This window comes from Triturus cristatus, chromosome 1_1 (assembly GCF_964204655.1).
Source record: "Triturus cristatus chromosome 1_1, aTriCri1.1, whole genome shotgun sequence".
Lineage (NCBI taxonomy): Eukaryota > Metazoa > Chordata > Amphibia > Caudata > Salamandridae > Triturus > Triturus cristatus.
Window position 1 is genome coordinate 23238166 of NC_140579.1, and position 20611 is coordinate 23258776.

Consider the following 20611-nt stretch of genomic DNA (forward strand, 5'->3'; position numbering starts at 1 on the left):
CACGATCACAAGGCAATCCTCACAAAGGGGTTCAGGCTGCACAAAGCACACTCACACCGCGTCGCTGATCCTTGCTTGGACTCCAGGTGCCCCCTATCACAGACCGATCCTCCTGAAGGTATCAGGGTGCACAAAGCACTCTCACATAGCGTCACTGAGACTCACTTGGACTCCAGGCACCTACGATCACAGGGCAGATCTTACGAGGGTCTCAGGCTGCAACAAGCCGCACGCAGTGCCGCTGAGACTCTCCTGGAAATGTTTGTGTTCCTGTGTTTCCAAATAGGGAGCCAGCTCACCTCAGGCCCTTGGGGATAAGTTACTTCAGGACACAGCACACAGCAAAGTCCTTCAAGCAGGGGGACACCGCACACAGCAAAGTCCCTTTAGCCTTTCCTTGGTTGAAACAGCAAACTGCAGGTCAGCCCCAGATCACACACCAAGGGTCAGTCCTAGCCTTCAGTCTCTTCTGTTGTTTCTTCCTTGGCAAAGGTCCTCTTCACCACAAAGTAGCTCCAGTCTTGTTCACCCTTGATCAAGCCATTCTCCAAAGTTCAGGGACTTCAGCTCTCATATTTATACCCCTCAATGGCTTTGATGTTTTTGTGTTTGAGGGGGCACTGACCCCTGTTCAAACCAGTTCTGGGTGCCTCCCTGCCAGTGACATCTCTCCTCCTTTGATTAGTGGGGGTGTGGATTCTCAATCACTTAGCAGGAGCTGAGCCAATTGTTTTATAGCAGCAACCCAGGCCTCTTCACCTCTAGGGGTTTCTCTTCCCCCTAAACTCCAGATGCAGGTCAGCCTGTTGCTGTCTCACCTCCTCCCCTGGGTCAAGACATTCCCCAGATCCTATCGCTTTCAAATCCAGACAGTCAATCCACAGCCAGGCAGAGACACACAGAAATGTCAGAGCACAAAAACTCAGCCACTTCTAAAAGAGTGGCTTCTGAACACACAATGCAAAAGACACCTACATAAAAAGATGTGTTATTACATTGTGAGTTCAGGCATTCTAAACTTCACCATTGCATCTTAAACCTTTGGAAAGATAGGCTGGAAAACATATTTCACAGCCTTCCCATTCTGTTCTAAAGGCAAGATGGCCTTTCAACAGTGAAAACGAAAATGGAGATTATTTCACTGTCAAGACATGACACACACCTTAGTACATGTCCTACCTTTCACATGCATTGCACCCTGCCCAGGGGGTACCCTAGACCTGCCATAGGGGTGTCTGATGTGCCTAGAAAGGGAAGGGTAAGGTCTGTCAAGTGAGTGCACTTGACAGAACAACATGGCAGTTTAACAAACTGCGCGTAGGCCCTGTAATGGCAGGCCTGAGTTCCCTTTTTAAGGCTACTTGTGTGGGTGGCACAAATAGTGCTGCAGGCCCACCAGTAGCATTTGCATTACCAGCCCTGGCACACATAGTGCACTGCACTAGGGACTTTGCTAGTAAGGCAAACATACGAATCATGGACAACCAATTACCATTACTTGATACAGGGAACACTTACACTTTGACACTGTTTAGCAATGGCAAAGTGTCCAAAGCATCTAAGTTGGCAACATCATGTCAGAAAAAAGGTCTAGGGGGAAAGCAAAACGTTTAGGGACTTTAGCCAAAAAGGACCAAGTCCTACACAACCCCCTCCCAGCCAAAACCCAGGGTAGACCAATCAACTACCTTGATGGACTTCCCTGCTTAGGGTGATAGAACACGGACACAGGCCCGCTACCACAGGGACAGCCTACGGTTCTATGCCTTTCTGACCCTAGGGGATTCTCTTGATCACTACTCCCTGGGACAACTATACCGCTCCATGGGTGCTTCCAGACAGTTGGGGGCTCTCTAGGGGTGCTGGCTCCTTGCCAACCCCCACCTAGAGCAGTATCCCTGGAAGACCTATCAGTCAGGACACTGTTCCTAGTTATCCTGCCCTCCAGGTTAGATGTGGGTGTGCCCTAGTCACTCCTATGGGACCCCGCCCTACTGGATTTACACAGTCCCACGGGTTTTCCCACTGAGGGACACCTCCCTCCCTTAACCTCCCATTTAGATTTCTGTGCCTGCCATTTAGGAATGGCACCCACAAACTTCAGGACTGGGTTAGCTCTGGTGACAGACGCCCTACGCCTTCCTGACTCTAGGTGTTCTTCCTCGCACAGCTAGGCGCTAGGCCTCTCACCGGGTGCTCCTGTAAGGAACCCTCCAGTCTCTGGGGTGGGGTGGCAAACCCCTGGGGATGCAGCTCACACTCCCTCCCTCACCTTTGAGACAGGGCGCTAGCCCGCATGCCCCCACTACTCTGGGACCTACTGGTTCTACTTTGCCTCTCTTCCCTCTCTAGGGCCATTTCAGGCCCTTGGACCCGTGACCAGGGGTCCGGCTCTTGTGCCAGCTCCCGGGAATCAAAGAGCTCGCACCCTAACACAGGTTGGCGCAATCCTGGAAATTAATTCCTGAGCCTAGGCTCCCTAGGGGTAAGGTTGAGCACCCCCTTCAAATCATTTGCCATGCTCACCAACACCCAGTCATCCAGGGCACGCTTGTACTCATCCACACTTGGCACTGGCTGTACGCTGCCACCATTCAAACTGGACTCTGCCTGCTTAACCTTAATGTGCAGTTCCCTCATGCTTAACTCATGAGCTTAAAAAATCTTTTTCTCTTCTAAAGCGAGAGCATTCCTACTCTCCTCTGCTCGCTTTTCACTTTCAATGAGCAGTTTCTTCCCCTCTGCCTGAGTTTTAAGTTTCAACACCTCTAACTCATGCTCTCTGACCCTTTGGTTTTCCTCCAACTCCTCTGGTAAAAAACTCCTTCCTGAATGGCTACTACCAGCACCTGAAGCTTTTCCCTCCACTGGCTAATCCTATGGACCAAATCCATTCCCTGGGTCATCCTAATCCACCTCAACATCACCCGCCTCCTGAGTCCCTTTGGCTTCCCACCAGGCCCTCAAGGCCATTTGCAGCTCCTTCTTCTTGGTGCTACTTTTCATAGGACATCCCAAAGCTCTGCAGATTTGCCTCACTTGATCAACCTTTTAGGTAAGCAATGCCTCAATGTTGAACTCTAATTTAGCAGCCTCACCGGCTCCTTGAATCCTCTGAGACATGATGTGTGACTTAAAGGTTGCTCAAAACAAAACCAACTAGAACCAACAAATCAAGAACACAAAATGTGGTTGCGTCATGGTCTGTGCTATTTATGATGTTCACCAATCACTGTGAGTGAATTTGCAAATACACATTCAAATCCCACACCGCTGACCACCAAATGTTAGGACTGGGATCCCTGGTTGGCTGTGGTAGGTACCTTAGGCTAAGTAGGGACCCGCGTTCCAATATAAAGGGAAAGGAAGGTCACCTTCTTAGATGGTCCCGCTCACCCCCTTGGTAGCTTTGCACGAGCAGCCAGGCTTATCTTCAAGTCAAATGTGTCAAGTATTCGCAAACCCGCTCACAATAATCCATTTATGACACCACAAATAGACTCCACACGAGTTTTATAAAACGAGTATAAACTTTATGTAAAAAGATATACGATAAGACCACACGATATAAAACCAACATATGAGGTGTAATATTTCTCCTGGCCGGTTGTTAGGCCAGCCAGCCCTTGTAAGTTCTGGAGATGTCAATGAGCACTTTTAAACATTCTCCTGTACTCTTAATATCATGTCATACAGTTCGTAATGCTAAAATCAGGCACTTTTGCAATGTTAAAATACTGTAATGCGTAACGTAGCAATCAGGCACTCTGCAATGAAAAGAATGCAATGCGTAACGCAACAATCGGGCACTTTGCAAGGTAAAATAATGCAATACGTAACACAATTACCAGATATGTCGTTCTGCAAAAATAAGGCAATGCGTATACACTAATCGGGTAATTCGTTATGCAGGAATAATGCAATGCGTAATACGCTAATCAGGTAGTTCGTTATGCAGAAACAAGGCAATGCGTTATACGACAATCAGGTAGTTCCTTATGCAGATAAAAATGCCATGTGTCATACGCTAATCAGGTAGTTCGTTATGCAGGAATAAAGCAATGCATAATACAACCGTCAGGTACTCCGTTTTGCAAAAATGTAATACTACGTAGTACACTCATGCCCCGATCACCGGGCCTTAGACGGTCTCTCTGCCTCTCCTTCTGACTTGCAGTCAGCCTCTCACAGTTCCCCCCAACACAGTATGATCTCCTTAAACTGCAGCTTCGCACTCCGGCCCCTGTACCGCCACTCCCTTGGCAATACGGGCCGCGATATGAGCCGAAGCAAAGGCTCGCGCTGCCAACACGAGAAAGAGGCTGAGAGCGTCTCCCTCCGACCCCGCGCCCTGCCGAAGGAGTCAACACACGTTACCTGGGGTCACAAACTCGCTCTCCTTTCTTCATTCAGCGGCTGGGCCTTCAATGCAGCTTTGTGAAATGGCAACGGTGGCTTGGACCGGCAGCTCGCCTCCTCTGGGACTGCCGGTCCGGGCCGCTTCAGTTACAAAGATCTCAGGCTGCCTCAAAGCACACGTGCACAGCGTCGCTGAGTCTTCCTTCCCTCCGGGTGCACGATCACTGGGTACTCCACATACAGGTCTCTGGCTGCACGAAGATAACGCGCACAGCGTCGCTGAGACTCACTTTACTCTGGTGCACATGATAACAAGGCAAATCCTCACGAAGGTCTCCCGGTGCACAACGTACATGCACACAGTAGCGATGAGACTCACTTGGATTCCGGTGCACACGATCACAAGGCAATCCTCACAAAGGGGTTCAGGCTGCACAAAGCACATGCACGCTGCGTCGCTGATCCTTGCTTGGACACCAGGTGCCCCCGATCACAGACCGATCTTTTTGAAGGTCTCAGGCTGCACAAAGCACACGCACACAGCGTCCCTGAGACTCACTTGGACTCCAGGCGCCTACGATTACAGGGCAGTTCTTACGGGGGGGCTCAGGCTGCAACAAGTACGGACACACAGTGCCGCTGAGACTCTCCTGGAAACTTTTGTGTTCCTGTGTTTCCGAACAGGGAGCCAGCTCACCTCAGGCCCTTGGGGATAAGTTACTTCAGGACACAGCACACAGCAAAGTCCTTCAAGCAGGGGGACACAGCAAACAGCAAAGTCCCTTTAGCCTTTCCTTGGATGAAACAGCAAATTGCAGGCCATCCCCAGATCACACAGCTAGGGTCAGCCCTATATTCAGTCTCTTCAGTTGTTTCTTCCTTGGCAAAGGTCCTCTTGACCACGAAGTAGATCCAGTCTTGTTCACACTTGATCAAGCCATTCTCCAAAGTTCAGGGGCTTCAGCTCTCATAGTTATACCCCTCAATGGCTTTGAAGATTTTCTGTTTTAGGGGGCACTGACCCTTGTTCAAACCAGTTCTGGGTGCCTCCTTGCCAGTGACACCTCTCCTCCTTTGATTAGTGGGGGTCTGGATTCTCAATCACTCAGCAGGAGATGAGCCAAGTGTTTTATAGCAGCAACCCAGGCCTCTTCACCTCTAGGGGCTTCTCCTCCCCCTACACTCCAGATGCAGGTCAGCCTGTTGCTGACTCACCTCCTCCCCTGGGTCAAGACATTCCCCAGATCCTATTGCTTTCAAATCCAGATAGCCAATCCACAGCCAGGCAGAGACACACAGAAATGTCAGAGCACAAAAACTCAGCCACTTCTAAAAGAGTGGCTTCTGAACACACAATGCAAAAACCACCTACATAAAAAGATGCGTTATTACATTGTGAGTTGAGGCATACTAAACTTCACCTTTCCATCTTAAACCTTTGGGAAGATAGGCTGGAAAACATATTACACAGCCGTCCCATTCTGTCCTATGAGCAAGATGGCCTTTCAACAGTGAAAACAAAAATGGAGATTATTTCACTGTCAGGACATGACACACACCTTAGTCCATGTCATACCTTTCAATCAATCAATCTATCAATCAGGGGATTTGTAAAGCACGCTACATACCCGTGAGGGTCTCAAGGCGCTGAGTGGAGAGGGGGGGGGGCGCCGCTACTGCTCGAAGAGCCAGGTCTTGAGGCGTTTTCTGAAGGCGAGTAGGTCTTCAGTCGGACGTAGGTGGGTAGGTAGGGTGTTCCAGGTCTTGGCGGCGAGGTAGGAGAAGGATCTGCCGCCGGAGGTGGTTCGTTGGATGCGGGGGACGGTGGCGAGTGCGAGGCTGGCAGAGCGGAGCTGGTGGGTGGGGGTGTGGAAGCTGAGTCTGTTGTTCAGGTAGGCTGGTCCGGCGTTGTGGAGTGCTTTTTGTGCGTGGGTGAGGAGTTTGAAGGTGATCCTCTTTTCGACGGGGAGCCAGTGTAGGTCTCGCAGGTGGGGGGTGATGTGGCAGTGGCGGGGTACATTGACGATCAGTCGGGCGGAGGCATTCTGGATGCGCTGGAGTCGTCGTAGGTGATTGGAAGGGATTCCGGCGTAGAGTGCGTTGCCGTAGTCTAATCTGCTGCTGACGAGGGCTTGTGTTACCCGTCTTCTTGTTTCGGCTGGGATCCATTTGTAGATTCTGCGAAGTGTGCGGAGGGTGTTGTAGCAGGAGGAGAAGACGGCGTTTACCTGTTTGGACATGGAGAGGGTGGAGTCGAGGATGAATCCTAGATTGCGTACGTGGTCGGTCGGTGTCGGTGCTGTCCCCAGAGTGGTCGGCCACTAGGAGGTATCCCAGGTTGAGGGGGTGGGTCCGAGGATGAGGACCTCCGTCTTGTCAGAGTTCAGTTTCAGACGGCTGCTCCTCATCCAGTCGGTGATAGCCTTCATTCTGTCGTGGATGTTGGATTTGGCGGTGTGTTGGTCCTTGGTGAGGGAGAGGATGAGTTGAGTGTCGTTGGCGTAGGAGATGATGTTGTGGTGGCGGGCCACTTGTGCGAGGGGGGCCATGTAGATGTTGAATAGCGTCGGGCTGAGGGAGGAGCCCTGGGGGACGCCGCAGATGATGTCGGTGGCTTCGGATCGGTACGGCAGGAGGCGGACGCTCTGGGATCTGCCGGAGAGGAAGGATGTGGTCCAGTCGAGGGCCTTCTCTTGGATACCGGCTTCATGGAGGCGAGTCTTTAGTGTGCGATGGCAGACCATGTCGAAGGCGGCCGATAGGTCCAGGAGGATGAGGGCTGATGTTTCGCCGTTGTTTAATTGGCGCCTGATGTCGGTGGCGGTGATGAGGGCTGTCTCGGTGCTGTGGTTTCGTCTGAATCCGGTTTGGGACGGGTCCAGGAGGTTGTTGTCTTCTAGGTGGCGGGTCAGTTGCATGTTGACGATTTTCTCGATGACCTTCGCCGGGAACGGGAGCAGGGAGATGGGCCGGAAGTTCTTGATGTCCTTGGGGTCCGCCTTGGGCTCCTTGAGGAGGGCGTTGATTTCGGCGTGCTTCCAGCTGTCCGGAAAGTCGCAGTTTCGAAGGAGATGTTGATGACCTTCCGTAGTTGGGGTGCGATGGCTGCGCCTGCCTTGTTGAATATGTGGTGTGGGCACGGGTCTGTCGGCGATCCTGAGTGGATGGAGTTCATGACCTTGCGCGTTTCGTTGTCGCAGACGTTGGAACAGGAGGTCAGGTGGTTGGTGCTGATGGTGTTCGCAGGGGGGGTGGGGTCTGGTGCGGTCGGGTCGGTCGTGGTGACGAAGCTGTCGTGGATGTCGGTGATCTTGCGGTGGCCAGGGACTCGCACAGTTCCTGTGAGGGAGGGATGTCGTTGGCGCTGGGGTTGGAGAGTTCTTTTACGATGCAGAAGAGTTCTTTGCTGTTGTGTGCGTTGTTGTCCAGGCGGTCTTTGAAGGAGGATCTCTTGGCTAATCTTATGAGGTGGTGATGTCTGCGGGTGGCGTCCTTGTGGGCAGCGTGGTTTTCCGGTGTGCGGGCGTGGAGCCATATCTTCTCCAATTTCCGGCATGTGCGCTTGGAGGCCAGGAGCTCGTCGGAGAACCAGAAGGCTCTCTTGCTGGTGTGGTTATTGAAGGGTTTCTTCAGTGGGGCGAGGGTGTTGGCACAGTCGTCGATCCACTGTCTGAGGTTGCGGGCTGCGGCGTCTGGGTTGGTGGGTTCGGTGGGTTGGTTCAGGGAGAGGGCGGTGGTCAGCTGGTCTTCGGTGATTTTGCTCCAGCAGCGGCGGGGTAGCTGTTGGGTGCGGTGGTGCGTGGTAGGTTTCCTGTAGGTGAAGTGAATGCAGCGGTGGTCTGTCCAGTGGGGTTCGGTGGTGTGGTTGAATGAGACGTGGCTACTTGTGGAGAAGACGGCGTCTAGCGTGTGGCCGGCGGCGTGGGTGGGTGCGGTGACGAGTTGTCTGAGGCCGAGGTTGGCGAGGTTGTCGATCAGTGTGGCGGAGTTGGCGTCGTTGTTGTTCTCGAGGTGGAAGTTCAGATCCCCGAGGAGGATGTAGTCCGTGGAGGAGAGAGCGTGGCGCTGGCGAGGTCGGCGATGGCGTCGCTGAATTGGGCCCGGGGTCCGGGGGGTCTGTAGACGAGCGTTCCCCTGAGGGTGGTGTTGGGGTCGGTGTGGATCTGGAAGTGCAGGTGTTCGGCGGTGAGGAGGGTGTCGTCTGCGTGGGTGGTGACCTCGATGGTGGATCTGTGGACGATGGCTAGTCCTCCTCCGGTGCCTTTGGCGCGGTCCCTGTGGGTGATCTTGTAACCGTCTGGGATGGCGATGGCTATGTCTGGAGCCGAGGAGTCGTTCCACCACGTCTCAGTCAGGAAGGCTACGTCCAGGGTGGTGGTGTCGAGTAGGTCCCAGAGTTCAATGGCGTGTTTTCGAGCGGAGCAGGTGTTGAGGAGTATGCAGGGGAGGTGGTTGGGTCTGGTCCTTGAAGGTTTGGTGGTTCTGTTGTAGGTGGAGCTGCAGTTGCGGCAGGAGAAGGGTCCGTGGGTGCGTTTCGGTGCTGCCTGGATGCAGTGTTGATCTCGGCCGGAGTTGAGAGCGTGGAGGGAGTCGGCGTCGTAGCTGAGTCTAGGGCCGGCGCGGTGGGGTGTGCGGGGTCCAGGGGTTCTGCCGCTGGGCGCGGACGGGCGCAGACAGGCTTGCCTCTGGTGCGCCTCCGGTGCGCCAGCGGTGCGGCCGCACAGCGGCCTGCATTAGGAAGGGTGGAGGGAGGGAGGAGCAGCTGGGAGGCGGGTGGCGAATGGGAGAGGATGGGGGCGGGGCCGCAGGGAAGGCAGCGGCGGGAAAGGAGAGCGGGGGGCGGGCGGTAGGAGAAGGGCACTGAAAAAAACCAACAGTACCGAAACAACAGAGAGAGAGAGGAAAAACAGGCAGGCTAAAGGCAGAAAGGCTTATGAAAAATAAAACGAGCAGAGGCTAAAGGCAGAATACAATTAAGGGCAGCAGACAAGCAGGAGGAGGGAAATCGGGAGAGAGAAAGACGGACAGAGGAAGAGGTAAGTCTTGATACTTACCGCCCACCACTGGGCCACCAGGGATGAGGCGCGGGCGGGAGCCTGCGGGTGGAGGAGGGCCTCGAACTTCCAGCAGCAGCGGCGAGGGCAGCAGGCAGAGCACCAGCAGGGAACGCTGGCGCGACGTGGGAGCGGATCTGGCCTGAGAAAAGGTCAAGGTCTCACATGCACTGCACCCTGTCCAGGGGGTACCCTAGACCTACCATTGGGGCGTCTGATGTGCCTAGAAAGGGAAGGGTAAGGTCTGGCAAGTGAGTGCACTTGACAGAACATGGCAGTTTAACAAACTGTAATGGCAGGCCTGAGTTCCCTTTTTATGGCTACTTGTGTGGGTGGCACAAATAGTGTTGCAGGCCCACCAGTAGCATTTGCATTACCAGCCCTGGCTCACATAGTGCACTGTACTAGGAACTTTACTAGTAAGGCAAACATACCAATCATGGACAACAAATTACCATTACTTTATACAGGGAACACTTACACTTTGGCACTGTTTAGCAGTGGCAAAGTGTCCAAAGCATCTAAGTTGGCAACAGCATGTCAGAAAAAAGGTCTAGGGGGAAAGCAAAAAGTTTAGGGACTTTAGTCAAAAAGGGCCAAGTCCTACACCGACTCTTTTTCTTAGATGCTACTGTCTGATCTTATTCATCTGAGCTACGCATTTTCGAGCCCTCTGCATTTCCCCATACGGGGTATTATTCTTCTAGTGTTATAGATGAACTGAACTTGAAAGCAATGTGCTATACACAGACGAAGATTTCCTGTGGATTGTGCACATAATCTTCTCATCCTCTACATAAATCTCACACGCCCAAAACCTGATAAATCCAATGCTAAATTTTTAAGGTTAAATCTACATTTAGAGAATTCTGATTCAGACAGAAGTGAAACCATATTAGATCATTTATGTTCCTTTTCCAAATGATAAAACAAGATGTTTTTCTCATTAATATCTGTATTTTCTTCTTCTGGTTTCATTGTTCATCTTTTGTTCTGCGTGTTCTTCTGTTCTCTTGTATATTTGGTATGTTTCATTTTTTGCTGTGACGCGTCTTGTCAATGCCTTATTTACTGTGATAAATCATGGGTCCTGATGAAGTGATGCATTGTTCTTTTGTTGTTGCGAAACAATTTGTCGCTTTCGGTTCTCTGTAATCATTGCAGCCGTTCTGTTGATTTGAAGGATGAAAAAAAATACAATCTAGTATGAACAACAGTCTTTGTGTCACATGAAATCGAAAGTATCATTCTCTGGAAGGAAGATATTTGAAAGTCACAATTAGTACCACAATCAATTACAAGTATAAGTGGACCTGAAATATTGTCCTTTTTTATTTTTCGATTTGATATTGTCGGTTGAGGGTGAGGGTGGGCTACGCCTACAGTTAGTTTTGAAGCTGCTTACGTCTGATTAGATAGAGCTCCTCGCTCCCCCATTTCTGGGTACAGTGTACTAATGGCTCTTTCAATTCCGTGCCATTCACTCAATAATGTTCTCGTAAGATTGCTGATGTAGGGTAAGACTTGTAGTTGGACGAAACCATGAACCGTGCCTGTTGCAAAAGGTTTATAATGCGCACCAGTGGGTTTGAAATGGTACTAAGGTGCCATGCCACGTGCTACCCAGACCACACTTGCCATACTGTTCTGCAAGACGTTTAGAGATTTGGAGCCAGGATTTGGAAACAAACAAACCAGCAGATCTTGAAAGTCCTAGGATACAACAGCCTGTGGGGAGTCTGGAAAATATCCACTCTCTGATGAAGTCATAATAACGAATCTGTGGAAAGTTCCAGAATAAACCACAATTGCACCTGTTGGAAATCGGAGACCATACGCTCTTCTGCTTTCCTTCTTGGGATATAATCGAATGATTACAAGACAATAGAATGCATAGCGTATCCCTCTGCACAGCACTCTCCAGCGATCAAGCTCAGCTGCCTGCTGCTGTATTGGTTTTCAGTTGGAGTAAAAAAAAGTTCATCCAACATGAGACCTCCTTAACCCGCAGAGACTGGCAGATATGTGGAAAGGGTCTGTCAGATCTTTGGAAGTACTGTTCAGCCGCTATCTCCTGAGACAGCTCAATAAGGCAGTGCCCATCACTCTCTCTTCAGTACTGTTATCCCGCTGGCCCCGCCCCCAAGACTCGATACACAGAAGAAAAACAAATTGATAATCAAACGGTTTGTAAAGCAGTTTTATTGTCATTTTATTTTTTGTTAGGTCTCGTCTCAAAGGCTGCGCTTGCGCAGTCTCGCTCCGAGATTTAATGTTTTGGAGTAGAGGGGCTTGCACCCGCCCCTCTTCTCCCCTCTTCTCCATTGGCTGGCCTCTTGAATGCTGGCCAGCCATTGGAGAAGAGCTTCGTCACTCCGAACAGGCCCCGTCCTTTTCGGATTCAGGGGCGTGTTTTTTTCAACTTTTCAGATTATCTCCTCCAGCCAATGGCAAGAGGAGAACACGCCCCCGAATCTGAAATCGCCGCTGCCTTTCTCCGAGGCATTTCTGCTTCGCCTCGGAGAAAGGCAGTGGTGTGCTTGTTCAATTTGTTACAGCTCTAGCCTGGCTCGTCCGCATTTTTAATTGCTCCTCCTGAATTGCTGTTTGAAACTCCCTTATCGAACGCGAATCTGCCGCCTGCCATCTTATCTCTTTAATGGAGTTCTTCTGCAAGCATACTTTACAGGTTAAGCTCTCTTTGGATGCCATATTAGATAGACCTCGAGGGCTTTTTTCTGACTGACCATTCAGAGTGCGGGCCGTGGGTGAGAGCGACGGGCAGCGCCATTTCACAGGAGCCTGCGGTCTCCTGCTGCGCGCCTGTCTCTGCCGGAATCCGGACCCTAGACTTGCAGTAAGTTTCTCAGCTCTTAAAGGAAAACAGGCATTGTTTGCCCCCGAGCATCTGCAAACTGCTCTGACATGTGATCTCCCCTCCCAGCATGGCGCTCATTAGGCTCATTTTCAATACAAAGTTTGTATTATCAGCCGTCTCTAAGGGCAATTCGGTGTTCATTGCCAGCCTTGGGCATTCTGTCCCGGACACTAGGTGATTAGCTTTTTGACCTCCTGTATTTCTGCCCGGCACTGCTGTCGCAGATACCACATGACACAACTACCAACTCGCAGTGGAAGCACAGCTGCTAATGGCACCGAAGTGCTGCGTCTCCTTGTACTGTTTCGACACCATCCACATTGAAGCAGCTGTCCCGGGTAGCTGAAGCAGCTGGATTTGCAGTGTAACTGCCAGTGCACACTCGGTGTTCTTATCCAGTTCTAGAGTTTAACAAGATAATGTGAGAGGTCTCCTAAATTCTAGCCTCCGCGTGTAGGTTCACCTCCTCCAGCACTTTGTAGTGGCCACAGCTGAGGTGTTGGTACTTCTGGGAGGTGTAGACGGGACGTTGGGCTTCGTTTGCCTTCGCTTATTGCAGTTTGTAATTGTGAGTCCCGGTTGAACTGCCTTGATTACCTCCAACAGGCTTTGTTACGGAACCTAGCTGTGTGAAGTTAACCTTTGTATGATGTGCTTATACTATCTGTGTGGCACTACAACCCAACAAGAGTCCTGGAAGAGTTTTCAGTACTGTTTACGAAATTCTAGCTTGTATCCAATCAGGCACACAACACCCATTGAACTCAAAGGGCTTCAGCCCCCCCCCCCCCATGTGTGGCAGCCCGGGATGAGAGAGCTCCCCGGGCAGACACAAAGCCGCGCCCGAGCACTTCACAGGTCTTTAAAAAGACCATTTGCATGTTAATGAGGCCTCGCTGTTGTTTCACCCCTTCTAAGAGCCCCTGCAGCTCCACTCTGCCTAGATTCAGCCCCCCCACCCCCGAAATCAGCGCCACTCTGCCTTCTGTTTAAAGATTCAGCCCCCCCCCCCCCGAAATTTTTTCTTAGCCCCCCCCGAAATTTGGCTCTAGTTACGCCTCTGTATCCAAGGATAACTGGTTCAGTGTGCGGTCTGCGAAGATGAGTTTAATCATTGTATTGGCTGCTAATTGTTCATATTTCTTATTGTGTGAAGTGGACTCTGCTTATCTGACAATGGATCTTGGTAGTGTGATCTGCTCACCACAAAGCCATGGCATATGTCAAAAGTCAAAAGCCTTTGCCATTTACATGTTTTCACATAAGTAAATGGTTGACCTTTGCGGGCTTATTCTCCTGAGCGACATTGTAAACTAATGTCGTGGATTCCTTGCCTTGTTGCATGGTAAGCTTTTACCTAACTCCTTTCCCTTAGCCGTTTTAAATCCTATGTTGAAACGGTGCAGTGGTGTGAGGTTGAGGTGGCGGCCACGTGGCTAACTATATATGCTTCTTGTGGGAATAAGGGAGTCATATGTTTTGTTTAACATGTTCTTTTGGGTAGCGTGAATTACATAGAGGATCATTTTCTCAGGGGTACGGTATAAGGACATTTCAAGTCACTAAGGAGTGGACTGGCCCTATAGTTTGTGGCTGAATGCGTTTATAGAGGCTTTTAACTCCAAGGAGATTTGGATGTTTTAAATATGCAGCCTGGGCTATGATGCTATATCTAATCTTGTTCCTGCCCCCCATTTGAATGTTGGCCTATTTGTGTGTGTTGTGTATTTTTTTGTGATGCTTATATAGCACATCATACAGCACGTTTGCCAGTTCTAAGCAAAGGAAACATACTTTTTGTGCAGTTTAGTGGTACTGTTTTTACCGACCTTGGAAGATTGAAAGACTTGGCTGGCATTCCGAGATTTAATGTTAGGAGTGGTGGCGGCTTGCTCTTTCAGTGCATGCGCCTTTCCTTGTGGTCCAGGTGTGTGGTGATCTGTTGTGAATGGCGGTTCCTTGCTTTGTGTGTATGCCAAGACATTCACTATATGAAGCGATGCTGCCTCATATGAGGCAGTGCAGTGCCCCTTCATAAGTTGATGTCTGGAGTGTCCTCAGTGCGGTTTGTGTGTGTGGCTCTGTGTGTGTGTGGGTGGCTGTGTGTGTGTGTGTGTGTGTGTGTGTGTGTGTGTGTGTGTGGGTGGCTCTGTGTGTGTGGGTGGCTCTGTGTGTGTGGGTGGCTCTTTGTGTGTGGGTGGCTCTGTGTGTGGGTGCAAATGCAATAGGTCTCGTATTTGAGAGTGATTAAGCTATTGACATTGTAAATAACTATGCTGTTTCTTTAAATGTTTTAAAAACAAAAACATAAACAAAAATAATGTCATGAGCAATGCCAATAGCTCTAACTTTACCAATGCAGAGACCATTGCATTGTAAATGCTTGTTTTTGAAGGTGCAGGTTGAGGGGGTGGGGCGGGGTGGGGCGGGGCGATGCTCCTTGGCCAGAGCAGAGGAGCCGCTGCTGCTCTTGGGTTTCGAGTTCAGTGTGTCAGTTTGAGCGGTTATGTGATTCTGGATGGACTTATCCATACCCTATATGGTTACCAAGTTGGTGAAGTTAGCTTATCCTCATCCTACATTCGTCCATATTGAAATGCCACAGCGTTCATGGTCACAAATCAACATTAGCTTCCACAAGTCTTGATAAGTTTGCTGCCTCCTGTGTATTCACTGCCTTGTAAAGAAACACCGCTGCACTGTGTAGAAATACTTATTGTTCAGGCATGTCTTTATTTTTAAATGTATTACTTTGTCTTTTATTGCACGGACCAGACCTCGGGTCTTTCTCTGTGATGCTCACAAAATGTATTTACAGTGTAAAGAAAAAAGAGGCAGAGCCAAGAGCCTCTTCAGTACATCACCACAAGTACAGTACATAACAATGTTCCAGACAGAAGGTGGAACTTATTCAAGCAAAACATTATCTGGAAAACAAGATCTAATCTTGAAAGATATATGCAGTATTGTGTGCATCGTAACAACTAGCAATCCTTTTAATTGTTTGTGACATTTCAAGAAGCTTTTTTTAAAGTTTTGGGAGGTCTGAAGTTTGGTCCTGCTGCTTCTATACCTTTTTATTAAACTGTGGAGTTATTGTTACTTGAAAATGTGCTGTTGCCACTATTCCTAGAACTTCATCATTGTTGGGTGTAGTGAGAGTATGCTGTGCAAGTTTACAAATGTCACAGTGTATTTTGGTGAACATTTTACATTTTTGTACTTTCATGCTAATGTAATCTAAAACTCTCTTGGTATGATGCGTGTTGTTTTCATGAATCAGGTGCGCCTCTGCACCAAGCAGAAGGGCCACCATCACCTTGGTTGTGGACTAAACAGCGTCAAGTGCCAAGATGTAGCCAATCACTATCTTGGCTTTAATGGATGGTCAAAGCGAATAATCATGGTAAGTGATTTTGTAAACATTACAATTTTTTCCCGTTAGTTTCTGTTTGTAAATGTGCCCCACTATTGATTATAGTTGCGCCTGTTTCAATTCTTGGAACAAAATATCAACCTTACTTGCCTGTCCCAAATTCCTTAAATTTTTGTCAGATAATTTCTTTTTAAACCGTAAGACCTTAGTAAAGACTTCTTAATGTGACACAATCAACGTCTTTTTGGGTGGATCAGAATGTTTAGTTTAGAATGAGCCATTTTATTCAGAGTAGAAATGTAATGTTAAAGGCTGTACTGGGGTGAATGTGTGACATTGTTCTGCATTCTGTCCATCAACTGTTGTTTTTGCATTTGTCACCCCGATTGGGAAGGGTATGGGTCCCGTGCTCTCCATGCCACTGGCATCAAGCTATCCTGGCTGAAGAGGGGTGAAACCCCGAAACTGGTCCTAGGATCCTTGTTTCCAGTCCAGGGAGTACCTGGCTTGGCAGTTCGGGCTGGACTGTTCCCATGAGGCACAGGGTCAAGACTGATTTGCATATGGCTGGGTTCAAACTGGAAAGGCACGGTGCGCAAAAAAACGATGGATTTAGGCCCAGATCTCTGTACTGGGGTGAATGTATGACATTGTTCTGCATTCTGTCCATCAACTGTTGTTTTTGCAAAGGCTGTAGCTACCATGTGGGGATTTTAAGGAATTTCCTACCAAAGCAAGCCAAAAAACACAAGAATAGCATAATTTGAAAGCTTTTCTGATCTAGTTCATTGTCCAAAAGCAGTTGTGTTCTAGATAAAATAATTGCTAAAATTGGAAGGAGTTATCAGCTTCTTATGCAGTTGATAGGCAGATGTGACCCTGTTACGCCTCTCCTCCCATAACCTCCACCTTCACCCGTGCACAATCAGCATTCCGAACTGGGTACTTCATAGGAACATCACAGGCACTGGTGTAAGATTGTAGAACGCATAAACACATTTGCAACTGGAGTTATGTAGTGAGCTTTTGTATGCACCATCACCTCAATAGTTATTGGTTGGATTGTCTCTCAGTTTTTAGTTTAACCCCTTAACTGCTAAGGCTTTTCCACCCCAGTGTGGACCCCTTTTTAGGTCTCGCCTATTCTATCCCGCAGGGATGGATAGGCGAGATTATAGTAGGCAGTCCGAAAAGTCTACCTAGCTGCGGATCGCGTACAGTTCATGTGAACACAATCGCGCGCATTGTCAACAACAGCCACAACCACGCGCATTCTTTACAGCTTCCATTTTCTACCAGACACTTTGTGTGCGCACGCGCTCTCCCTCTGTTGCCACACGCATTCAGCTCACCAGGCTGCACACCCCCTCACTCTCCATATGGTCGCAAACCTTTTCTTTGATCTCCGCAGCGCGTTCTCACAGGCTCCTCTCCGTCCACGCGTCTCTCCCCTTCCGTGTAGTTCCGCCCCACCTTCTCTTTCTCGCAACTTTTCCGGAATCTCGGCTCTGTGGGACTTACTACTTGACCTCCTGCCTCTGTGCTTTGCATTCATCTCTTATATTTATTTACTTTTGAATGTGTGCTTCATTATTTTACTTTACGCACTCAAACATGTATGCTTTTGTATGACTTTCATTCTTTGCTTTCCTGCTTACATTCTGATGAACATCACTCTCTCCACTAACAGCACTTTTATTCTGTTGCGCCTCTCTGTGTCTTGAGGTCTGCCCTCGCAAGTCGCCTGCAGCTGGTCCTTCACATACACGGGCCCCTCGCACACAGACCACACACATTTTCTAAAACGCATCAGTAGATTTTGGTTTTTTTCGTCGGTTAATGTCTATTGGTGCTAGGTGTTTTGTGCTTAAATTAGAATTATTGTATAACTTTAGTTAACAAATGAACAAAGTTCACACTGCCCCCCCCTCACACAGACCAAAAGCACTGCCCCCCTCTCACACAGACCACACATCTATCTATCTATCTATCTATCTATCTATCTATCTATCTATCTATCTATCTATCTATCTATCTATCTCCCACACTCTATCTATCGCCAACGCTCTATCGATCGCCCTCTAGCTAGCTATCACCATCACTCTAAATACTTATCTATCTATCACACAAAATCTATCTATCGCCCTCACACGATCTATCTATCGCACTCACTCACTCGATCTATCTATCGCCTTCACTCTCTATTTATCTATCTATCGCACGCCCTCTATCTATCGCCATCACTATCTATCTATCACACTCACTATATCTCCCTATCTAGATATCAACCTCACTCTATCTATATATTACCCTCTAGCTATCTATCACCCTCACTCTATCTATCTATCTATCGCCCTCCCTCTATCTATCGCCCTCTATCTATCTATCGCCCTCCCTCTATCTATCGCCCTCTATCTATCTATCGCCCTCCCTCTATCTATCTATCGCCCTCCCTCTATCTATCTATCGCCCTCACTCTATCTATCTATCGCCCGCCCTCTATCTATCTATCGCCCTCTATCTATCTATCGCCTTCCCTCTATTTATCGCCCTCCTTCTATCTCCCTCCTTCTATCTATCTATCGCCCTCCCTCTATCTATCGCCCTCCCTCTATCTATCTATCGCCCTCCCTCCCTCTATCTATCTATCGCCCTCCCTCTATCTATCTATCGCCCTCCTATCTATCTATCGCCCTCCCTCTATCTATCTAGCGCCCTCCCTCCCTCTATCTATCTATCGCCCTCCCTCTATCTATCTATCGCCCTCCCTCTATCTATCTATCGCCCTCCCTCTATCTATCTATCGCCCTCCTTCTATCTATCTATCGCCCTCCCTCTATCTATCTTATCGCCCTCCCTCTATCTATCGCCCTCCCTCTATCTATCTATCGCCCTCCCTCTATCTGTCTAGCGCCCTCCCTCCCTCTATCTATCTATCGCCCTCCCTCTATCTATCTATCGCCCTCCCTCTATCTATCTATCGCCCTCCCTCTATCTATCTATCGCCCTCCCTCTATCTATCAATCGCCCTCCCTCTATCTATCAATCGCCCTCCCTCTATCTATCAATCGCCCTCCCTCTATCTATCAATCGCCCTCCCTCTATCTGTCTAGCGCCCTCCCTCTATCTATCTATCGCCCTCCCTCTATCTATCTATCGCCCTCCCTCTATCTATCTAGCGCCCTCCCTCTATCTATCTAGCGCCTTCCCTCTATCTATCTAACGCCCTCCCTCTATCTATCTATCGCCCTCCCTCTATCGCACCACCACAGCATCACTCAGCACCACCACAGCATCACTCAGCACCACCACAGCATCACTCAGGGGCACATCACTATGCTCTACCACAGCATCACTGAACGCCACAGCATCACTCGTCTCCACCACAACATCACTCAGCACCACCACAGCATCAATCTGTGCAACCATTCAACAACAACTGGTTCAAATATGTTCTCTCAATGTTTCAAGCTTTATTACAAATCACACAAAAAGATGGTAATATTTCACTTCTGTTCTTGGATTTTCGTCACAATAAAATACACTAAACATAATCTTCACAAATGTTATTTACAAAAGTTTAAGCTATTGCCATTATAAATACAATAACTTTTATAAGTATTATTTAAAAAAAATTAAAAGCCATTGTTATTTGTAATATCAATACATCTAATTCACGTAAATACAACACATATCACCTTACAAATGCTATAGGTGCCACATTTGCGAAAGTTAAAACTATTGGAATTGTAAATGACAAAGCTATTAATTTAGCTATTTTCATAACCAACACATAAATACAAAATTTGGCATTTACAATACCAATAGCTCAAACTTTCCTAATGCGAGACCTATTGCATTGCAAATGCTATTTTTTTTTTTTTTTTTTGCTATTGAAGTACTTTTTGCAACATTGGGTTCTAAGGGTATCCCAGGGTCTGTAGATTCCCATGGAGGGGACCGAGAAAATAGCCACAGTATAGCTAACATGTATGTATTATGGGAAATGGGGGGGAAAGTGCTGAGCAAGAAACTGCAGTTTTTTTCCTGAACATTAAATCAATGAAAAGTTTAATGTGCTAAAAACTATCTTCCCAGATTTCAAGAAAAAGCAGAAATGTATCACATTCTTAATTATGTGCTTTTAACCTACTTCCAGCTTGTGGTGGAAACTGGTGAGAAATCCATATGTGATGCCGGTACCTATAGATTTCTTAAAAGTAGACCTAATTCTGAATTCAGCAAGGTGCCATTTGTGTAGTTCCCTCAAGGTTTTCTTAAAGAAACTGTTGAAAATATTTTAAATGAGGGACAAACCGCTATTTGTGACATTTTCATCTGTATCTTCTTGTCACAATGGCAGGTTTACAAAAGCAATATACCGTTACGTTTGCTAGACCCTTTTTAGCTCCAATAAAACCAGTTTGGTCAAAGGCTGTGTTCCCCAGAAATACCATAAATCTTGATACCCCATGTAGATACGTACACTCAACCAATGCCAACCACAAGTAGTGATCATGCGCTCCTCACACAGGGCATCTGGACACATAAGCAACAGCCCACATTGGCTCTTCCCGAGGTAGAGAGCCACATCTGTGTGCTTATCAAATGTGCACATGTGATTGATTTGCGACTAAAATGCTTTTTTATGAATGTAGAGAACATTTTATTTTACCTCATGAACTGTATAAATTGACAGCCTGAACTTTGTACATCGAGAGATTTTGAGCGGACTCATTCTTTACGGGCTCTCCCGGTCGCAGCCTTTAAACCAACTTGTTCCTATTTTGCCAAACTCCTCTTGTCTTTTCATTTATTTAAGGTAAATTCATATTTGAGCTACAGGGTGCTTAGAGCTTTTGGTTCTGGTGTCGCAGCACCTGCTGCGCCATTAAAATTATGATCCTAGTGCCTGCTATACAACTGCACTAATGACTGCTTGTT

At 48.3% G+C, this 20611-nt stretch overlaps 1 protein-coding gene across 3 annotated transcripts in view; it reads left to right on the forward strand.

Moving 5' to 3' along the window:
• The window catches only part of LOC146869194 (RAD52 motif-containing protein 1-like), a 113296-nt gene that overhangs the window by 30366 nt on the left and 62319 nt on the right, over positions 1–20611 (forward strand). For 2 of the 3 annotated variants that reach the window (XM_085643069.1, XM_085643071.1), the window contains one exon: positions 15575–15697. The exons of the other annotated variant lie outside the window; for it this stretch is intronic. In XM_085643069.1, the coding sequence (XP_085499195.1) occupies positions 15575–15697 (123 nt within the window). The remainder of the gene's footprint in view (positions 1–15574; positions 15698–20611) is intronic. 3 annotated transcript variants of the gene reach the window in all.